General features: G+C 46.8%; 1 protein-coding gene across 1 annotated transcript in view; it reads left to right on the top strand.

The window, feature by feature from the left end:
• Nucleotides 1-19583, top strand: part of CYBC1 (cytochrome b-245 chaperone 1) — a 21111-nt gene extending 1528 nt beyond the window's left edge. Inside the window, exons 2-7 of the mRNA XM_082271488.1 lie at nucleotides 3288-3385; nucleotides 7295-7336; nucleotides 11664-11737; nucleotides 16858-16954; nucleotides 17087-17231; nucleotides 19433-19583. Of these exons, the coding sequence (XP_082127614.1) occupies nucleotides 3301-3385; nucleotides 7295-7336; nucleotides 11664-11737; nucleotides 16858-16954; nucleotides 17087-17231; nucleotides 19433-19556 (567 nt within the window). The 5' untranslated portion in view covers nucleotides 3288-3300 and the 3' untranslated portion in view covers nucleotides 19557-19583. The remainder of the gene's footprint in view (nucleotides 1-3287; nucleotides 3386-7294; nucleotides 7337-11663; nucleotides 11738-16857; nucleotides 16955-17086; nucleotides 17232-19432) is intronic.
• Nucleotides 19584-21569: the final 1986 nt, after the last annotated feature.

The following is a 21569-nucleotide window of genomic DNA, read 5'->3' as shown; positions in this document are numbered from 1 at the left end:
TTAGCTGTAAAAGGTTTTATTTTATTTATTTATTTTTTTATGCTATAAACAAATAATGACAAATAATTTTGAAAAAAATAAATATTTGTTTACTTTCTGCTATAAAACATCCATAAAATTTTTTTGATAAAAATTCAAATTTCTTCATCAATTTGGGCCAATATGTATTCTGCAATGTACTTTTGGTAAAAAAAAATCCCAATAAGCATATATTGATTGGTTTATGCAAAAAATATTGTGTCTATAAACCATGGGATATATACTGGAAGTTTTATATATTTTTTTACTAGTAATGGTGACAATTAGCAACTTATAGTGCAACAAACAAACAAATTGGACACTAACTGACACTTTTGGGGGGACCAGTGACACTAATACAGTAATAAGTGCCAACAATATACACTGTCACTGTACTAATGACACTAGCTTGGAAGGGGTGATCAAAGGGTTAAATGTGCCTAGCCAGTGTTTTTGTACAGTGGGGGAGGAGCTTGTACTAGGGGAAAGGCATGGATTGGTGTCTCTGCTTTGCAGGAGCACAGGATCCTTGCCTTCCCTACTGACAGACCGCCGTCCTCCCTCTGTACTGAAGGGTTGGTGGGTGCCGGTGGACATCGAATGCGCTTTATAATCACATCGGATTTGGGAGCAGAGCGCTGGCGGCGCGCGTGTGTGCGCCCCAGACCCGGAAGTGGCACGTACTCGCGCTCGCTACCTGGCAGTGCAGGATCACGTATATATACACGAGCCTGCGCAGCGAGGCCGCCCTGGAGCACTAAAACTGTTATAGGGGGTGGGGAAGTGGTTAGAGCTCTGCAAGTACTAGAAGGTAAAACCTTGTGGAGGAACTTCCTGTTATAAGGTGACAACTCTCTGTCCTTGTCACCCAGTTGTGCTCCTGTGTTGTCACCCTGGATTACAGGAGATTCTACACATGGCTGTTATAGGGCGCATTACACACGCAGACAGGAAGTTGCTGCAACAAAGGACAAGAGGAAGAAAAGATTAATAATGGCAATTGTTCGGCCTCATGCACACGGGACGTTATAAAACGCCGGTAGCTTTGTAGTGAGTTTTTCAGAGTTTTTCAGCTTTTTTGCATTGGCATTTTTCAGCGTTTTTTTTGTGTTTTTAGCTAAAATTCACCTCTCTGCTATTTTAGTAACTCCCACTTTCCCACAATGCAATGCTTGCCAGAATCGCATCCCATGCGTGTTCACACCCATGCGATAAGATTTAAGCGCGGGGAAAAAAAAGGGTCCTACAACATTTTGGTGCAAATGTGGACCCTTTTTTCCCCTCATCAAAATCGCATCGCATGGGTGTGAACACCTATGTAATGTGACTCTGTCACTGCATTTTGCACTCTGTTTCGGGGTGTCGTTCATGGAATATTCAGCCCCCGTTCACATCGGGCAGATTTGACATGTGAAATCGCATGCCAAATCAGAGCCTATTGCCGGCAGCGTCACTTTCCGAATTGGTGCATCCCTGACTTTGTGGCGCATCAATTCCCAAAAGTAGTTTCTGCACTACTTTTGGCGACTTCGGGGCAATTTCAGTAGACATCTGTGCATGAACCGGTACAGATGACTGTCAAATCGCCCCCCGAAGTTGCACTGACATGCAAGTTTGAAATCGAGCGTGTTCAGCCGAGTGAATTCACCCCCGCTCTCAGTGTGAACCGGTGCCGGCAATAGGCACCAATTTGACATGCGATTTAACATGACAAATCGCATGCCAAATCGGCACAATGTCAACGGGGCTTCATGTTTCATGAACGATCCCCCAAAACAGACTGCAAAATGCAGTGCCCTTGCCAGAATCGCATTGCATGAGTGTTCACATTGAGAAAACAAGGGTCCGACAATATTTTTGTGGATATGTGATACAAAATATATGGCTCAAATCGCATGGCACAGACATCGCATGTGATGCGCACTGGAATGTGGTGCGTTTCTGGTGCAAATCACATGCGGTGTTCAGCATGCCCCCGTGTGACCCCAGGCTATGTTCCATCAATGATGCCTCCAAGCACAACCCAGACTTAAAAAAAGCAATGGAATCAAAAACGTCAAAAAAATGCCAGTAAGCAGCAATGGAAATTTCAAGATCTCCCATCAATTTCCTGCCCAGCATTGATAACCCAAAGCTTTGTATGGTTCAGTGATGTCACAGCTTCCCCGTGAATGGATTGGCTGCGTTTGTTCGAAGCTGCGGAGCCCCACGTCACCGGCCATGCTGGTTCACAGCACAACTACTATAATGAAACTTCCTTCTTGCCTTCTGGTTCCTCTTCCCGGTCACCCTTCCTCCTCTCTGCCAGTCACTGGTTTACCAGAAAGCCGGATGTGGCCGTTACACAACACTCAATATTGAATGCCGGAGATAAAAACCTCCTCAGATAAGGCTGCCACTCCATACGGGCTGCCGGGGTCTTCTGCCATTCCTTCTCTGTGCCGGGGTCTACTGCCATTCCTTCTCTGTACTGGGATCTACTGCCATTCCTTCTCTGTGCTGGGATCTACTGCCATTCCTTCTCTGTGCCGGGGTCTTCTGCCATTCCTTCTCTGTGCCGGGGTCTACTGCCATTCCTTCTCTGTGCCGGGGTCTACTGCCATTCCTTCTCTGTGCCGGGGTCTACTGCCATTCCTTCTCTGTGTCGGGGTATACTGCCATTCCTTCTCTGTGCTAGGGTATACTGCCATTCCTTCTCTGTGTCGGGGTATACTGCCATTCCTTCTCTGTGCTAGGGTATACTGCCATTCCTTCTCTGTGCTAGGGTCTTCTGCCATTCCTTCTCTGTGCCGCGGTCTACTGCCATTCCTTCTCTGTGCCGCGGTCTACTGCCATTCCTTCTCTGTGCCGGGGTCTACTGCCATTCCTTCTCTGTGCCGGGGTCTACTGCCATTCCTTCTCTGTGCCGGGGGTCTACTGCCATTCCTTCTCTGTGCCGGGGTCTACTGCCATTCCTTCTCTGTGCCGAGGGTCTACTGCCATTCCTTCTCTGTGCCGGGGGTCTACTGCCATTCCTTCTCTGTGCCGGGGGTCTACTGCCATTCCTTCTCTGTGCCGGGGGTCTACTGCCATTCCTTCTCTGTGCCGGGGTCTACTGCCATTCCTTCTCTGTGCCGGGGTCTACTGCCATTCCTTCTCTGTGCCGGGGTCTACTGCCATTCCTTCTCTGTGCTGGGGGTCTACTGCCATTCCTTCTCTGTGCTGGGGGTCTACTGCTATTCCTTCTCTGTGCCGGGGGTCTACTGCCATTCCTTCTCTTTGTCTTCCAGGAAAAAGGCAGCCATGTATATGCAGGTGGAGAGCCACACGGGGACCCGCTTGCATCTCAAGAGGAACCCCAGCATCCGCTCATGGTCCCTTTTGGTTGGTGAGTTTACCTCTTTTATTATATTATAGGATTTGTTTAGCACCAGCAGTTTGCTCAGTGGTTTACAGTTACAGTGCAAGTCAATACAGGAGAGTTAGGAGGGTTGTGTTCATAAGAGCTTACAATCTAAAAAAGGGGGAGCAAGTAAAACAAAAGATATCTGCAAGGGGATGAAAGTATAAGTTAAGTATTTAGGTAGAGATGGGATAGGCGTCCCTGAAGAGGTGAGATGGCGAGAGTAGAAGATAGGAGTAGAAAATAGGCAGACAGATTGGGGTAGGGAGTTCCAGAGGATAGGAGAGGCTGGTGACATGGGAGGTAGAAAGCAGGAGGTCTTGGAAGAAGCAAAGAGGATGGTTGATGAATAAAGTAAAAGTTCTATTGTTGGGTTGAGGCTTGATTGGCTTTCTTGAAGACATGAGTTTTCAGGCATCTCCTGAAGGTGGACCGAGCTGGAGATAGGCAGACAGATTGGGGTTGAGAGTTCCAGAAGATGGGGGAAGCTCTGGAGAAGTCCTGTAGATGAGGGAGCTACAGGTGTTGAGAAGTGAAGGTTGACAGAGAAAGTAAAAGTTCTATTGTTGGGTTGAGGCTTGATAGGCTTTCTTGAAGACATGAGTTTTCAGGCATCTCCTGAAGGTGGACAGAGCTGGAGATAGGCAGACAGATTGGGGTTGAGAGTTCCAGAGGATAGGAGAGGCTCTGGAGAAGTCCTGTAAGTGATGAGGGAGCTACAGAACAGGAGGTCTTATGAGAAGTGAAGGTTGATGTAGAAAGTTAAAGTTGTTGGGTTGAGGCGTGGTAGGCTTCCTTGAAGACATGAGTTTTCAGGCATCTCCTACAGGAGGACAGAGCTGGAGATAGGCAGACAGATTGGGGTAGGGAGTTCCAGAGGATGGGAGAGGCTGGTGACATGGGAGGTAGAAAGCAGGAGGTCTTGGAAGAAGCAAAGAGGAGGATTGATGAATAAAGTAAAAGCTCAGTTTTTGGGTTGAGGTGGGATTGGCCTACCTTAGGAAATGAGTTTTCAGGACTCTCCTGAAGGTGGAGGAAGTTGGAGATTGGGAGGCAGATTGGGGGAGGGGAGTAGAATTAGCACACTGTACAAACATTAAGCATGCATTTAACTCTTTGATCGCCCCTCAATGTTAACCCCTTCCCAGCCATTGTCAGTACAGTGACAGTGTATAGTATTATCACTGATTACTGTATTAGGCCACTTTCACCCTCGTGCGACTTGTCCTGCGATTTGGGACTGCAAAGTCACATGACACGTCGTACCCCGTGATTTCCAATGAGTACCGTTCATATCTGTGCGACTTCAAAGTAGTCCCAGCACTACTTTGGTCTGACTTTGATGTGACTTGAGATCCATAGACCTCTACACCGGCATTGCTTCAAGTCCTGTCAATGTCGCACGGCAAAGTCGTGTGTGTTTCAGGTCATACAGGTGTGAAAGGGGCCTTCGTGTCAGTGGCAGTTAGCTAGTTTCCACAAAGTGCCAGCTAGGCCCCTTTCACACTTGTGCGACTTGTCCTGCGATTTGGGACCACAAAGTCGCATGACAAGTCATACTCAATGATTTCCAATGAGTCCCGTTCATATCTGTGCAACTTCAAGTCGCAACGACTTCAAAGTAATCCCTGCACTTCTTTTGGCCGATTTTATGTCCACAGACATAGGCATTGCTTCAAGCCCAGTCAAAATGGCGGCAAAAAAATCACGGTAAAATCGTGTGAACGGGGCACTTGTGTGATTTGGGACTGCAGAGTTGCATGAGAAGTCTTACCCCATGATTTCCAATGAGTACCATTCATATCTGTGCGACTTCAAAGTATTCCCTGCACTACTCTGGTCCGACTAATCACATGAGGAGAAAAAACTAAAGCCGATCACCGGCCTCAGTAAGCAGGACATCAGTCCCACGCTCCCCCCACCAGTGGCACTTACCAGTGCCCATCAGTACTGCTAATCAGTGCCTCATCATCATAGCCAGCTTTCAGTGCCCATCAGTGTCCCCTATCAGTGCCCATCAGTGTCCCCTATCAGTGCTGCCTTATCAGTGCCCATCAGTGCCAGCTTTCAGTGCCCATCAGTGTCCCCTATCAGTGCTGCCTTATCAGTGCCCATCAGTGTCACCTATCAGTGCTGCCTTATCAGTGCCCATCAGTGTTCCCTATCTGTGCCCATCAGTGTCCCCTATCTGTGCCCATCAGTGTCCCCTATCAGTGCCCATCAGTGTCCCCTATCAGTGCTGCCTTATCAGTGCCCATCAGTGTCCCCTATCTGTGCCCATCCGTGTCCCCTATCAGTGCCCATCAGTGTCCCCTATCAGTGCTGCCTTATCAGTGCCCATCAGTGTCCCCTATCTGTGCCCATCAGTGTCCCCTATCTGTGCCCATCAGTGTCCCCTATCTGTGCCCATCAGTGTCCCCTATCTGTGCCCATCAGTGTCCCCTATCTGTGCCCATCAGTGTCCCCTATCAGTGCTGCCTTATCAGTGCCCATCAGTGTCCCCTATCTGTGCCCATCAGTGTCCCCTATCTGTGCCCATCAGTGTCCCCTATCAGTGCCCATCAGTGTCCCCTATCAGTGCCCATCAGTGTCCCCTATCAGTGCCCATCAGTGTCCCCTATAAGTGCTGCCTTATCAGTGCCCATCAGTGCCAGCTTTCAGTGCCCATCAGTGCTGCCTTATCAGTGCTGCCTTATCAGTGCTGCCTTATCAGTGCCCATCAGTGTCCCCTATCAGTGCTGCCTTATCAGTGCCCATCAGTGTCCCCTATCAGTGCTGCCTTATCAGTGCCCATCAGTGTCCCCTATCAGTGCCCATCAGTGTCCCCTATCAGTGCTGCCTTATCAGTGCCCATCAGTGTCCCCTATCAGTGCTGCCTTATCAGTGCCCATCAGTGCCCCCTATCAGTGCCCATCAGTGTCCCCTATCAGTGCTGCCTTATCAGTGCCCATCAGTGTCCCCTATCTGTGCCCATCAGTGTCCCCTATCTGTGCCCATCAGTGTCCCCTATCTGTGCCCATCAGTGTCCCCTATCTGTGCCCATCAGTGTCCCATATCTGTGCCCATCAGTGTCCCATATCTGTGCCCATCAGTGTCCCCTATCAGTGCCCATCAGTGTCCCCTATCAGTGCTGCCTTATCGGTGCCCATCAGTGTCCCCTATCTGTGCCCATCAGTGTCCCCTATCTGTGCCCATCAGTGTCCCCTATCTGTGCCCATCAGTGTCCCCTATCTGTGCCCATCAGTGTCCCCTATCAGTGCCCATCAGTGTCCCCTATCAGTGCCCATCAGTGTCCCCTATCAGTGCTGCCTTATCAGTGCCCATCAGTGCCAGCTTTCAGTGCCCATCAGTCTCCCCTAACAGTGCTGCCTTATCAGTGCTGCCTTATCAGTGCCCATCAGTGTCCCCTATCAGTGCCCATCAGTGTCCCCTATCAGTGCTGCCTTATCAGTGCCGTCAGTGAAGGAGAAAAATTAACTGTTTGAAAAATGTTATAAAAAAAACGATGAAAACTTTTTTTTCCCCATAATTTTCCGTCTTATTTTTGTTTGTTTAACAAAAATAACCCCCCCCCCCCCCCAGTGGTGATTAAATACCAAAAGAAATCTCTATTTATGTGAAAAAAAATAAAAATTCATATGAGTGCAGTGTTGCATAACGGTGCAATTGTCATTCAAAGTGTGACAGCGCTGAAAGGTGAAGTTTGGCCGGGCAGGAAGGGGGGGGGGGGTGCTCAGTAAGCGAGTGGTTAAGGACAGTTGAACATAATGTGCTAGTATACCATGCACACTAGCACATTAATAAAACATCCAGTGGTTTACAACGGCTTTATGCAACCCCTGAAATATTTGTAGGAATCATTACTGTGTATTAATACAGCTGCTTGTCTTCCAGGAATCTCTTCGGTGGGGCTGGCAGCTGCGTATTACAGCACAGGTAAGTTCCCAGAGGCTACTCATTGTCCGAATCCTAAATACCAAGTCCAGCTCTCCAGTTCATTTGAGCCGAGCACTCCCCATCCCCCTCCCCCCCGTCCCGCTCCCCCTCCCGGGATTGGAACCATTTCTGATTTGGAAGATTTGCAATTCGAAATGTTGCACTCCTTCAGAAGAGGATGAATGGCCAATCACCCCGCAGGGGCTCCTGTATTGTAATTCAAAAAGACACAACTATGTAATGGGACTTTGAAGACCCCTCCAATCAGCAAAGATACCGCATCTCACAAAAGTAAGTACACCCCTCACATTTTATTCTATCTTTTCATGTGACAACACTGAAGAAATGAGACTTTGCTACAATGTAAAGTAGTGAGTGTACAGCTTGTATAACAGTGTAAATTTACTGTCCCCTCAAAATAACTCAACACACAGCCATTAATGTCTAAACCGCTGGCAACAAAAGTCAGTACACCCCTAAGTGACAATCTCCAAATTGGGCCCAAAGTGTCAATATTTTGTGTGGTCACCATTATTTTCCAGCACTGCCTTAACCCTCTTGGGCATGGAGTTCACCAGAGCTTCACAGGTTGTCACTGGAGTCCTCTTCCCCTCCTCCATGATGACATCACAGAGCTGGTGGATGTTAGAGACCTTGCGCTCCTCCACCTTCTGTTTGAGGATTCCCCACAGATGCTCAATAGGGTTCAGGTCTGGAGACATGCTTGGCCAGTCCATCACCTTTACCCTCAGCTTCTTTAGTAAGGCAGTGGTCATCTTGGAGGTGTTTGGGGTCGTTATGTTGGAATACTGCCCTGCCCCCCAGTCTCTGAAGGGAGGGGATCATGCTCTGCTTCAGTATGTCACAGTACATGTTGGCATTCATGGGTCCCTCAATGAATTGTAGCTCCCCAGTGCCGGCAGCACTCATGGAGCCCCAGACCATGACACTCCCACCACCATGCTTGACTGTAGGGAAGATACACTTGTCTTTGTACTCCTCACCTGGTTGCCCCCACACACGCCTGACACCATCTGACACCAAATAAGTTTATCTTGGTCTCATCAGAGCACAGGAGATGGTTCCAGTAATCCATGTCCTTAGTCTGCTTGTCTTCAGCAAACTGTTTGCAGGCTTTCTTGTGCATCATCTTTAGAAGAGGCTTCCTTCTGGGATGACAGCCATGCAGACCAATTTGATGCAGTGTGCGGCGTATGGTCTGAGCACTGACAGGCTGACCCCTCCCCCACCCCTTCAACCTCTGCAGCAATGCTGGCAGCACTCATACGTCTATTTCCCAAAGACAACCTCTGGATATGACGCTGAGCACTGCACTCAACTTCTTTGGTTGACCATGGTGAGGCCTGTTCTGAGTGGAACCTGTCCTGGTAAACCGCTGTATGGTCTTGGCCACCGTGCTGCAGCTCAGTTTCTGGGTCTTGGCAATCTTCTTATAGCCTAGGCCAGTGATGGTGAACCTTGGCACCCCAGATGTTTTGGAACTACATTTCCCATGATGCTCATGAACTCTGCAGTGTACTTGAGCATCATGGGAAATGTAGTTTCAAAACATCTGGGGTGCCAAGGTTCACCATCACTGGCCTAGGCCATCTTTATGTAGAGGAACAATTTTTTTTTTTTTTTTTCAGATCCTCAGAGAGTTCTTTGCCATGTGGTGCCATGTTGAACTTCCAGTGACCAGTATGAGAGAGTGAGAGCGATAACACCAAATGTAACACACCTTCTCCCCATTCACACCTGAGACCTTGTAACATTAACGAGTCACATGACACCGGGGAGGGAAAATGGCTAATTGGGCCCAATTTGGACATTGTGACTTAGGGGTGTACTCACTTTTTTTGCCAGCGGTTTAGACATTAATGGCTGTGTGTTGGACATTGTCACTTAGGGGTGTACTTACTTTGTTGCCAGTGGTTTAGACATTAATGGCTGTGTGTTGAGTTATTTTGAGGGGACAGTAAATTTACACTGTTATACAAGCTGTACACTCACTACTTTACATTGTAGCAAAGTCTCATTTCTTCAGTGTTGTCACATGAAAAGATAGAATAAATATTTTTCAAAAATGTGAGGGGTGTACTTATTTTTGTGAGATACTTTATATATAATATATTTATTTAAAACCACTTTTAAAATGTAAACAAATTATCATTATTGTTGTCAGTTTAAAAACATTTATCCATTAAAAATGTAATTTTACAAAAGAGGTACAGTCTGCGCCCCCCCCCCCCCCAGAAAGGTGCCAAATGTGGCAGTGAAGTGGGGGAAGGAAACAAGCAGAAAAAAATATATCTATTCTCCTGTGCTTTATATAGGGTTATTCTTCAAAGATGTGCAGCCATAAAAGATACAAAATTGTAATTTGCTGGAGCCAAAACTGCCTGCATACAGTGGGGGAAATAATGATTTGATCCCTGCAGATTGTGTAAGTTTGCCCACTTACAAAGAAATGGCGGGTTTATAATTTTTATCATCGGTGTATTTGCAGTTCAGGGAGTAAAATAAGTATTTGATCCCCTTAGTAGTTGGTGGAGAAACCCTTGTTGGAAGCACAGAGGTCAGACGTTTCTTGTAGTTGGAAGCACAGAGGTCAGACGTTTCTTGTAGTTGGGAAGCACAGAGGTCAGACGTTTCTTGTAGATGGAAGCACAGAGGTCAGACGTTTCTTGTAGTTGGAAGCACAGAGGTCAGACGTTTCTTGTAGTTGGGAAGCACAGAGGTCAGACGTTTCTTGTAGATGGAAGCACAGAGGTCAGACGTTTCTTGTAGTTGGGAAGCACAGAGGTCAGACGTTTCTTGTAGATGGAAGCACAGAGGTCAGACGTTTCTTGTAGTTGGAAGCACAGAGGTCAGACGTTTCTTGTAGTTGGAAGCACAGAGGTCAGACGTTTCTTGTAGATGGAAGCACAGAGGTCAGACGTTTCTTGTAGATGGAAGCACAGAGGTCAGACGTTTCTTGTAGATGGAAGCACAGAGGTCAGACGTTTCTTGTAGATGGAAGCACAGAGGTCAGACGTTTCTTGTAGTTGGAAGCACAGAGGTCAGACGTTTCTTGTAGATGGAAGCACAGAGGTCAGACGTTTCTTGTAGATGGAAGCACAGAGGTCAGACGTTTCTTGTAGTTGGAAGCACAGAGGTCAGACGTTTCTTGTAGTTGGAAGCACAGAGGTCAGACGTTTCTTGTAGATGGGAGCACAGAGGTCAGACGTTTCTTGTAGATGGAAGCACAGAGGTCAGACGTTTCTTGTAGTTGGCCCCCAGGTTTGCACACATCTCAGGGGGGATTTTGGTCCACTCTTCTTTACAGATCTTCTCTAAATCTATAAGGTTTCTTTCTGTCGCTTGGCAACTCGAATTTTCAGCTCCCTTCATACATTTTCTATAGAAAACTTTATTCTGCGGGGGATCAAATAATTATTTTCCCCCACTTTACATGGGCCTGTATGACAATCCAAAAGGTCCTCACAGACACCCCATGGCATATTACCAGTACATGTCTCCAGGTAAAGTTCCAGCAGGGCATGTGCTCCCCATAATGGCACCATGTCAGTGTTTAACCTCCGCTGCGTTGTTTGGTCTTCCCGCGGTCCGGTGGGATTGTGTCTGCATGATGCTAGCGCTTTAGTTTTTTAATGTACATCTATTAAAGGTGGCAATCGTTGATTTGTTGTGAGTGAAGAGTTGTGCTTGCATGATTGAATCCAGGTCCTGATGAAGCGGCTTAGTCCACGAAATGCGTTGACCCACACTTTACTATCTGGGAGGATCTCCATGCCACAAATCCAAAGGGGAGACAAGTGGTAAAATTGCATTTTTTTTTATTGGATAAATGTTTTCAAACTGACAAAAATAAAGATATTTTGTTTACATTTTAAAAGTGGTTTCAAATAAATAAATTAAAAAATATATACAGTGTGTATGTATATGTGTATATATATATATATATATATATATATATATATATATATATATATATATATATATATATATATATATATATAATATATGTATGTGTGTGTGCTGATTGGAGGGGGGTTCAAAGTCCTATTACATACATAGTGTTGTCTTTTCTAATTCCCTTGCCCGGGGATGAGACCCTCCAATGACAATGACTCTTTCAGCACACACTGAACATTTCCTGTATTGTAGACGCTCTAGGATTGGTGACTTCTCATTGTAAATGTCTCATTGAAAATCTTGAACCATCAATCATAAATCGTGTTTCTTTACATTGGTGGATGATTTTTTAAACTATTTTCATCACCTATCCCCTCCCCCCCCCCCCCCTTTTGTCTTTTTCCTCCAGACTCCTTTGCATGGAAGCTCTTCTATGTGGCCGGTTGTTTCTTTGTTGCCGTCCAGAATTTAGAAGATTGGGAGGTAAATCTGTTTTTCTATCAAAGTGTAAAAGTTTGGTTTGTGAATATTTTGAAGCAAAAACCCCCTTCGTTGTGGGACTTTAAAGTTAACAATGAATTATCTTTGGAAAAAGTGTTTATCTAAAATGGTTTATTTAGAATTTTTGATAAAGATTTCTTAAAACCTGATCCCATTTAACAATAGTTTCATGCAATGTTAAAACATATAACTATATAGAATATGGTACATCACATATAAAAGTACATAGTGAACACATTGCTGCTTGAGGAGTGGTGCAAAGACCAACGCGTTTCAAAAACGTTAAATACACAATTCTTCCTCAGGGAATTTGAATCCACTCCTGAAAAGTGTGTACCCCAAGGATTCTCCCCCTGTGAATACACCTGATTTCCCAGATCAGAAAGCTAGAGCCAGGTATAGATCGCAGAGTCATCTCTCCAAGCTACGGAGGATTGTACTGCCCAGTCGGGGAAACAGATGACTACTACTGATAGGGGATTGTATCTCTTTTAAAGGAAGTAACAGAGACAGCTATCTCTTAAGCAGACACGTTCCCTTTCTACATACAAAAGTGGCTTTGACACCTCTGTAATTTATCGTAACTGAAGCATTAACCACTTGCCGACCGCTGCACGACTATCTACGGCGGCTGTCAGCCCCTCACAGGCAAAGTGACGTAGGGCTACGTCACTAGCTTGTGAGGGTCTAGGGAGCGAGCGCGCGCCGCCGGAGGCGCGCTCCCGCGTGGTCACGGACCCCCCCGCGCGTGTGACCGGCGGACCCGATGTCCGCCGGCCACTCTGCGATCGGCGGGGGAGAGGGAGAAAGTCAGGCAGCTTGTGTAAACAAGCCACCTGTCATTCTCCCCTCAGTATGAAGGATGATCATATGGATCTACTATGTAGATCCATTGATCACTCTGTATACAGCTGAAGCCACAGCCAATCACAGTTAGAATCACGCCCCTAGGGACACACACAGCCCCTCCCTCTCAAATAAAGTTAACCCCTTCACTACCAGTGTATTTTTACAGTAACAGTGCATATGTATAGCACTGATTACTGTAGAAATGTCACTGGTACCCCCAAAAGTGTCAAAAATGTCAGTCAAGGGTCCGATCTGTCTGCCGCAATGTCGCAGTACCGCAAAAAAAATCGCAGATCGCCGCCATTACGCGTTAAAAAAAAAACAGCAAAAATGACAAAAATCTTTCCCTTAGTTAGTAAACGCAATAACTTTTGCGCAAACCAATCAAAATACGCTTTTTTAAATTTTTTTTTTTTTTTACCAAACATATGTAGCATAAAACAAATAGGCTGAAAATGTTAAAAAATTTTGATTTTTACATTTTTTTTGGGGGAATTTCATATAAAAAAAAGGGAAAAATATTGCTATTTTTGCAAAATTGACGCTCTTTTTTTGTTTATAGCGCATGATCAAAAAATCGCACAGGTGATCAAATACCGCCAAAAGAAAGCTCTGTTTGTGGGAAAAAAAGGACGCCAAATTCGTTTAGGTACAGCGTCGCACGACCGCGCAATTGTCCGTTAAAGTCACGCAGTGCCGAATCGCAAAATACCCCCTGGTCAGGAAGGGGGTAAAATCTTCCGGGGCTTAAGTGGTTAATATATTCATTCCTTGAGGGATATAAATATTGATAAACCCTCATATAAAATATGGGCTTTCCTACTACCCAGATCCATATATAATAAAAGGGTGACGAAGTGTTCCTTGCTTTTGATTGGCTGGCAAGTAAACAAACTCTCTGGATGCGCTGAAATTTGAGGGCAACCTCATCTAAATTATTTATTTACCCATACATCATATCAGGTTAAGAATATCTACAAAACGATCTATACCTGGCTCTAGCTTTCTGATCTGGGAAATCAGGTGTATTCACAGGGGGAGAATCCTTGGGGTACACACTTTTCAGGAGTGGATTCAAATTCCCTGAGGAAGAATTGTGTATTTAACGTTTTTGAAACGCGTTGGTCTTTGCACCACTCCTCAAGCAGCAATGTGTTCACTATGTACTTTTATATGTGATGTACCATATTCTATATAGTTATATGTTTTAACATTGCATGAAACTATTGTTAAATGGGATCAGGTTTTAAGAAATCTTTATCAAAAATTCTAAATAAACCATTTTAGATAAACACTTTTTCCAAAGATAATTCATTGTTACCTTTAAAGTCCCACAACGAAGGGGGTTTTTGCTTCAAAACCGACTTTGGGACTATGGTAACACATTACCTTCAAGCTATCTACATACTTTTGTACGGTTTGTGAATATTTAACTCAAAGTGGATTTCCAGCCCAAACTATTTTTTTTTTTTGTGTGCAATCCTCCAATAGATAAAAAGATTTTAGCCAGGAGATTCAGAAATGAAAAAAATTTACTGCCATTCCATTAACCAGTTCTGTCATGGAAGGATTTTCCCTCTTCATGACCAGGCCATTTTTTGCGATTCTGCACTGCGTTGCTTTAACAGACAATTGCGCGGTCGTGCAACGCTGTACCCAAATAAAATGAATGTCCTTTTTTTCCCCACAAATAGTGATTTCTTTTGGTGGTATTTGATCACCTGTGTGATTTTTTTTTTTTTTTTCTTGCGCTATAAACAAAAAAAAGAGCGACAATTCTGAAAAAAAGAGATATATTTTTTACTTTCTGCTATATAATATTCCCAATAACAAAAATATGTAAAAAATCAAATTTTTTATCATTTTAGGCCAATTTGATTTCTGCTACATATTTTTGGTGAAAAAAAATCCCAAAAAGCTTTTTTTGATTGGTTTGCGCAAAAGTTATCACATCTACAAACTACGGGAAAGATTTGTCATTTTTATTTATTTTTATTATTAGTAATGGCGGCGATCTGTGATTTTTTTTTTTGCGGGACTGTGACATTGCGGCGAACAGATCGGACCCCTGACATTTTTGACACTTTTGGGCGGACCAGTGATATTACTACAGTAATCAGTGCTAAAAATATGCACTGTCACTGTACTAATGACACTGGCAGGGAAGGGGTTAACCCAGGGGTGATCAAAGGGTTAAATGTGTCCCTAGGGGGTGCTTTCTAATTGTGTGGGGGATAGGCTTGCTGCATTAACACAGAGACCTGTGTTCCTAAATAACCGCCGTTCTGTCTCCATGGGAAGCGATCGCGGATGCCCAGCGGCAATAATTGGCTCTCCTGTGGCCAGTGAGCACATGTGGATCTTGCGAAGCGACGTACAGGTACGTCATTTCGCAGGACAGAGCCGACTTGGTCGCTGGTCGGCAAGTGGTTAAAGTGGTTGTAAAGCTCAGATATGAAATCTGAACAAAGCACATCCCTCTATAGTGTGTACTTGTCTCAGTCCAGAGCACTGAGTGTCATTTCTGTCTGTCTTCCTCTGCTATCTGCATGAGTCACTCCTGACAAGTTTTCCTGACACCAAGAGGTAAAAGGTGACAGGGGAGGGAGCACACAGCCTGTGATTTGACAGCTTCGGCTGTGCTGCTGACAGCCTGACCCCCAGTCCTCCTGGCCTTCAATGCAATAGGCAAACAAATTGGCCAATAGTGAAGCCCAGAAGGCAAATCCAAGCTGCCAACCCAAACAGCAGCTCCACTTTCTTTATAAGCAGTGGCGGAACTACAAGGATTACAAAAGTCGCACTTGCAACTGGGCCCTGGCGTTCCGCCTCTGTCGGGGAAGGCCCAGTGGGGTTGCCGGCTGCAGGGCTCTTAGCTGAGAGCGCCTCTCATACAGCCCAGAGCCCTGCACTGACCGTTCCCCCTTCCTCGCATGGATGGGAGAGAAAAGGGATGATCTGCTCCTTCTCCTCCCGTCCCTCTCCTCCTGTGTGCACAGCAGCATGGATGCAACCCGCAGGATAGAATAGAAGTCTATGGCTAAGTGCAGCAAACCCACAGGATATAATAAGAAGTCTATGGCTAAGTGCAGCAAAGCCGCAGGATAGAATAGAGGTCTATGGCTAAGTGCAGCAAACCTGCAGGATAGAATAGAAGTCTATGGCTAAGTGCAGCAATCCCACAGGATATAATAGAAGTCTATGCCGCAGGATATAATAGAAGTCTATGGCTAAGTGCAGCAATCCCACAGGATAGAATAGAGGTCTATGGCTAAGTGCAGTAAACCTGCAGGATATAATAGAAGTCTATGGCTAAGTGCAGCAAAGCCGCAGGATATAATAGAAGTCTATGGCTAAGTGCAGCAAACCTGCAGGATATAATAGAGGTCTATGGCTAAGTGCAGTAAACCCGCAGGATATAATAGAAGTCTATGGCTAAGTGCAGCAATCCCGCAGGATATATTAGAAGTCTATGGCTAAGTGCAGCAATTCTGCAGGATACAATAGAAGTCTATGGCTAAGTGCAGCAATCCCGCAGGATATAATAGAGGTCTATGGCTAAGTGCAGTAAACCCGCAGGATACAATAGAAGTCTATGGCTAAGTGCAGCAATCCCGCAGGATATATTAGAAGTCTATGGCTAAGTGCAGCAATTCTGCAGGACATAATAGAAGTCTATGACTAAGTGCAGCAAAGCCGCAGGATATAATAGAAGTCTATGGCTAAGTGCAGCATTCCCGCAGGATATAATAGAAGTCTATGACTAAGTGCAGCAAAGCTGCAGGATAGAATAGTAGTCTATGGCTGAGTGCAGCAATCCCGCAGGATATATATACTGGCCCCTTCCCCCGCTCTCCATCCTGAAACGTCCCCCTGTGTGCATTCAGCGGCTGCTGGCAGGAGAGGAGAGAAGGGAAGCTGGCTGCGGGGGAAAGGGGTGCAAAGGGGGCCCGGACAGCAGATGGAAGGGGTGCATGTGATAGAACCAAGTCCCCTGCAATGCAGCCGGAGGGGGAAAGAGGAGGAGAAGCCGGCAGCACTGCAGGAGGAGGCAGAAGAGGATCGGTGTCTCCAATAAGACGGTACAGCCGGACCTCCTGGTCAGCAGGTGCCCGGGCCCTCCTTTTAAACTGATGGGGCCCGGGCCCAGTACAGGAGGGTGGCTGTTCTGCCTTATCAGCAGCTCTGCCTGCACTCACGTTTTACATTCCACTTGGACTTTTCTTCAATTTGTTTTCTCCTTTATTTTACAGGAAGTGATATTTGACAAGCGGGAAGGGAAGGCCGTCATCAAATCATTCAGCTTGTACCGGAAATTACTGACCATGTGTAAAGGAGGCCAGGAGCAAGGTAGGTGGTGTTGGTTCTGCATTCTGGAGCGGGTGGAATTTGGGGTCACGGATGGATTGGATCCGGTAAATGATTATTTATGATGAATTGCTCTGACGGTAAAAAAGGTCGCTGCTTTTTTTTCTTTTGCAGCGGTGGTGCTGCTCAGCGAGATACGAGACGTCAGCGTCCAAGAGGAGAAAGTGAGATACTTCGGGAAGGGCTACCTAATCGTCTTACGTCTTCTGACGGGAATATCCCACCCACTTACCCAGACTGCCGTACTGGGAGGACGCAGGTAAGATGGGACACGAGGCTCAATTCATAAACCTAAAACCCTGAGACCCTTCCTAATTTATAAAATGTGACAGTTATTTTCAGCTCAATCCAATGGGATCTGAAAACTACAGTCACATGGCTGAAAAATAACGGACTTTCTCCTCCGTGGTAATCACTTGAAGAATGATGGGGCACTAATCCTCCCACTGACACCAATGATGGGACATTATTCCTCCCACTGACACCAATGATGGGGCACTATTCCTCCCACTGACACCAATGATGGGGCACTATTCCTCCCACTGACACCAATGATGGGACACTATTCCTCCCACTGACACCAATGATGGGACACTATTCCTCCCACTGACACCAATGATGGGGCACTATTCCTCCCACTGACACCAATGATGGGACACTATTCCTCCCACTGACACCAATGATGGGGCACTATTCCTCCCACTGACACCAATGATGGGACACTATTCCTCCCACTGACACCAATGATGGGGCACTATTCCTCCCACTGACACCAATGATGGGACACTATTCCTCCCACTGACACCAATGATGGGGCACTATTCCTCCCACTGACACCAATGATGGGGCACTATTCCTCCCACTGACACCAATGATGGGGCACTATTCCTCCCACTGACACCAATGATGGGGCACTATTCCTCCCACTGACACCAATGATGGGGCACTATTCTTCCGACTGACACCAATGATGGGGCACTATTCCTCCCACTGACACCAATGATGGGGACACTATTCCTCCCACTTACACCAATGATGAGACACTATTCCTCCCACTGACACCAATGAAGGGACACTATTCCTCCCACTGACTCCAATGATGGGACACTATTCCTTCCACTGACACCAATGATGGGGCACTATTCCTCCCACTGACACCAATGATGGGGCACTATTCCTCCCACTGACACCAATGATGGGACACTATTCCTCCCACTGACACCAATGAAGGGACACTATTCCTCCCACTGACACCAATGATGGGACACTATTCCTTCCACTGACACCAATGATGGGACACTATTCCTCCCACTGACACCAATGATGGGGCACTATTCCTCCCACTGACACCAATGATGGGACACTATTCCTCCCACTGACACCAATGATGGGGCACTATTCCTCCCACTGACACCAATGATGGGGCACTATTCCTCCCACTGACACCAATGATGGGGCACTATTCCTCCCACTGACACCAATGATGGGACACTATTCCTCCCACTGACACCAATGATGGGGCACTATTCCTCCCACTGACACCAATGATGGGGCACTATTCCTCCCACTGACACCAATGATGGGACACTATTCCTCCCACTGACACCAATGATGGGGCACTATTCCTCCCACTGACACCAATGATGGGGCACTATTCTTCCCACTGACACCAATGATGGGGCACTATTCTTCCCACTGACACCAATGATGGGGCACTATTCCTCCACTGACACCAATGATGGGGCACTATTCCTCCCACTGACACCAATGATGGGGCACTATTCTTCCCACTGACACCAATGATGGGGCACTATTCCTCCCACTGACACCAATGATGGGGCACTATTCCTCCCACTGACACCAATGATGGGGCACTATTCCTCCCACTGACACCAATGATGGGGCACTATTCCTCCCACTGACACCAATGATGGGGCACTATTCCCCCCACTGACACCAATGATGGGGCACTATTCCTCCCACTGACACTAATGATGGGGCACTATTCCTCCCACTGACACCAATGATGGGGCACTATTCCCCCCACTGACACCAATGATGGGGCACTATTCTTCCGACTGACACCAATGATGGGTCACTATTCCCCCCACTGACACCAATGATGGGGCACTATTCCCCCCACTGACACCAATGATGGGGCACTATTCTTCCGACTGACACCAATGATGGGGCACTATTCCCCCCACTGACACCAATGATGGGGCACTATTCCCCCCACTGACACCAATGATGGGGCACTATTCCCCCCACTGACACCAATGATGGGGCACTATTATGTTATGGCTGATAGTTGCAGCCATGGCCCTGGTATGACCGGGGAACACAATGGTGTAGATGTGAATGACTGACTGTGTGTGAAGTTGTAATTGTTTCTATGATTCCAAGCTCTGCATTATCCAGTGGCGTTGCCTATTTTATACCTAAATCTTTCTGTTCTAGTGATGTGGAAGGGGTGTCCAGACTTCTGACCAATTTCCTGGAACTAGACTTGGCGGGATTCCACTCCAGAATCACAGAGGAGAGCAGCGACAGCGAGGAAACCTTGGACAAGGACGATGAATGATTCCCCTGCACCGCGGCACACCAAAGTGCGGAATGATTGCCCATCTAAAATAATATCTGCGGCAACAATGAAATGCACCCTACTGTCCGGATAACCCCGCCTCCTGGTGACATCACAGCTCATGGGATATAAATACTGTTGCATACTTTTCGCATCCTGAAACTTTGCGGTCCATCAAGCGAGTCAACTTTAGTTTTTTTTATTCGTAAATTTTTTTCTTTTTTATCCTTGCACTATTTTTATTGCTTGCACTCTGTGTGCCTTTGGTGGACGTGCCTTAGAACTACCAATTCCAAATATTTGTAGAAGACGCACGCCAAATCGTCACGTGGATCAATGTTACATTCCATGGAATTTGGGAAAATACTCCGAATTGTGGTTGTGTGGAAATCTCCTCCTTCCACCAAAGCTCACCGGCAATGGATATTCTGCGATTCTGCTTCCTTCATGCGATGCTCTGCGGGTATAAAACATTAGCTGCGTCCTCCATGCGATGCTCTGCGGGTATAAAACATTAGCTGCGTCCTCCATGCGATGCTCTGCGGGTATAAAACATTAGCTGCGTCTTCCATGCGATGCTCTGCGGGTATAAAACATTAGCTGCGTCTTCCATGCGATGCTCTGCGGGTATAAAACATTAGCTGCGTCTTCCATGCGATGCTCTGCGGGTATAAAACATTAGCTGCGTCCTTCATGTCTTGGCTTTGCCCACCAATATAACAAAAACGGATAGGAAGTTGATGAATTATTGCAACTATTTGTTTTATTTTTGCCTTGGCGGGTAAATCAGAGCTTGGCGCCCCGGACGGAGAATCGGATCTACAGTGAAGATTACTGTCGGCGGTACGAAGAAATGACTTTGGTATGAATTGCAGTTCTCTTACGACTGTAAAGGGTTTGTATAGAGCGGGGACGGGGGGGGGGGGGGGGGGGTGTCCGAACTTTTGACCTTTCTGGGCCTCATTGGAAGAAGAGGAATTGTCTTTGGGCCGCAAATAAAATACACCAACAATAGGGAGAACCGATGTGCATCTCCTCCTCCTCCTGGGGCCCACCCCAGCATCCCCTAGATCCAACCATGCAGCATTTACTTACCTGGCCCCCCTGCATTCTCTGCTGCCGCTGCTATTGCAACCATGGCAGCCCCGACATCCCTCCAGCAGTGCATTTGCCTGGCTTGTCCAAGTAGGTTGCCGCAGTTGCTATGTTTGCACCCCCGGCATCTCTCCAGATGGGCTTGTCTATGGCGGCCGCTGTGGCTACTGTGCTTGCACGGCATCCCTCCAGACAGCCTTGTCTTTGTCAGCTGCCGTGCTTGCGCAGCTTTCCCGGTGTTCCTCCAGACGGGATTGTCTGTTGGCTGCGGCGGTGCTTGCATGGCATCCCCTGTGTCCCTCCAGACGGGCTTGTCTATGTCGGCCAGCGTGGCTGCTGTGCTTGCATGGCCTTGTTTATGTTAGTCGCCATGCTTGCACGGCATCCCTCCAGGTGGGCTTGTCTATGACAGCTACGGTGGCTGCTGTGCTTGCATGGCATCCCCAATGTCCCTCCAGGTGGGCTTGTCTATGGCTGCTGTGCTTGCATGGCATCCCCGGTGTTCCTCCAGGTGGGCTTGTCTATGGCTGCTGTGCTTGCATGGCATCCCCGGTGTTCCTCCAGGTGGGCTTGTCTGTCGGCCGCTGTGGCTGCTGTGCTTGAATTGCTTCCCCAGTGTCCCACCAGATGGGCTTGTCTATGGCTGCTTTGCTTGCATGGCACCCCCTGCTTCCCTCCAGACAGGCTTGTCTATGGCTGCTGTGCTTGCCCGGCCTCCCTCCAGGCGGGCCCCGCGCTGCGTGATAAAACTCTCTGGGGCCACAGGTTAGACACTCCTTGTATAGACCAAAAAGCGTGCAATCCAACACATGGGAGAGCCGGCCTTGTTTGCTTTGCTTTCTGGTTGGCCAATGAATATACAGTATAGCCTCTGATATGACTTTTTAGTCTTTCTTGCAGATTATATTACTGTAACAA

Source organism: Pelophylax lessonae (genome assembly GCF_965119305.1).
Source record: "Pelophylax lessonae genome assembly, chromosome: 11".
NCBI lineage: Eukaryota > Metazoa > Chordata > Amphibia > Anura > Ranidae > Pelophylax > Pelophylax lessonae.
This window is presented reverse-complemented; position numbering and strand designations above follow the sequence as displayed.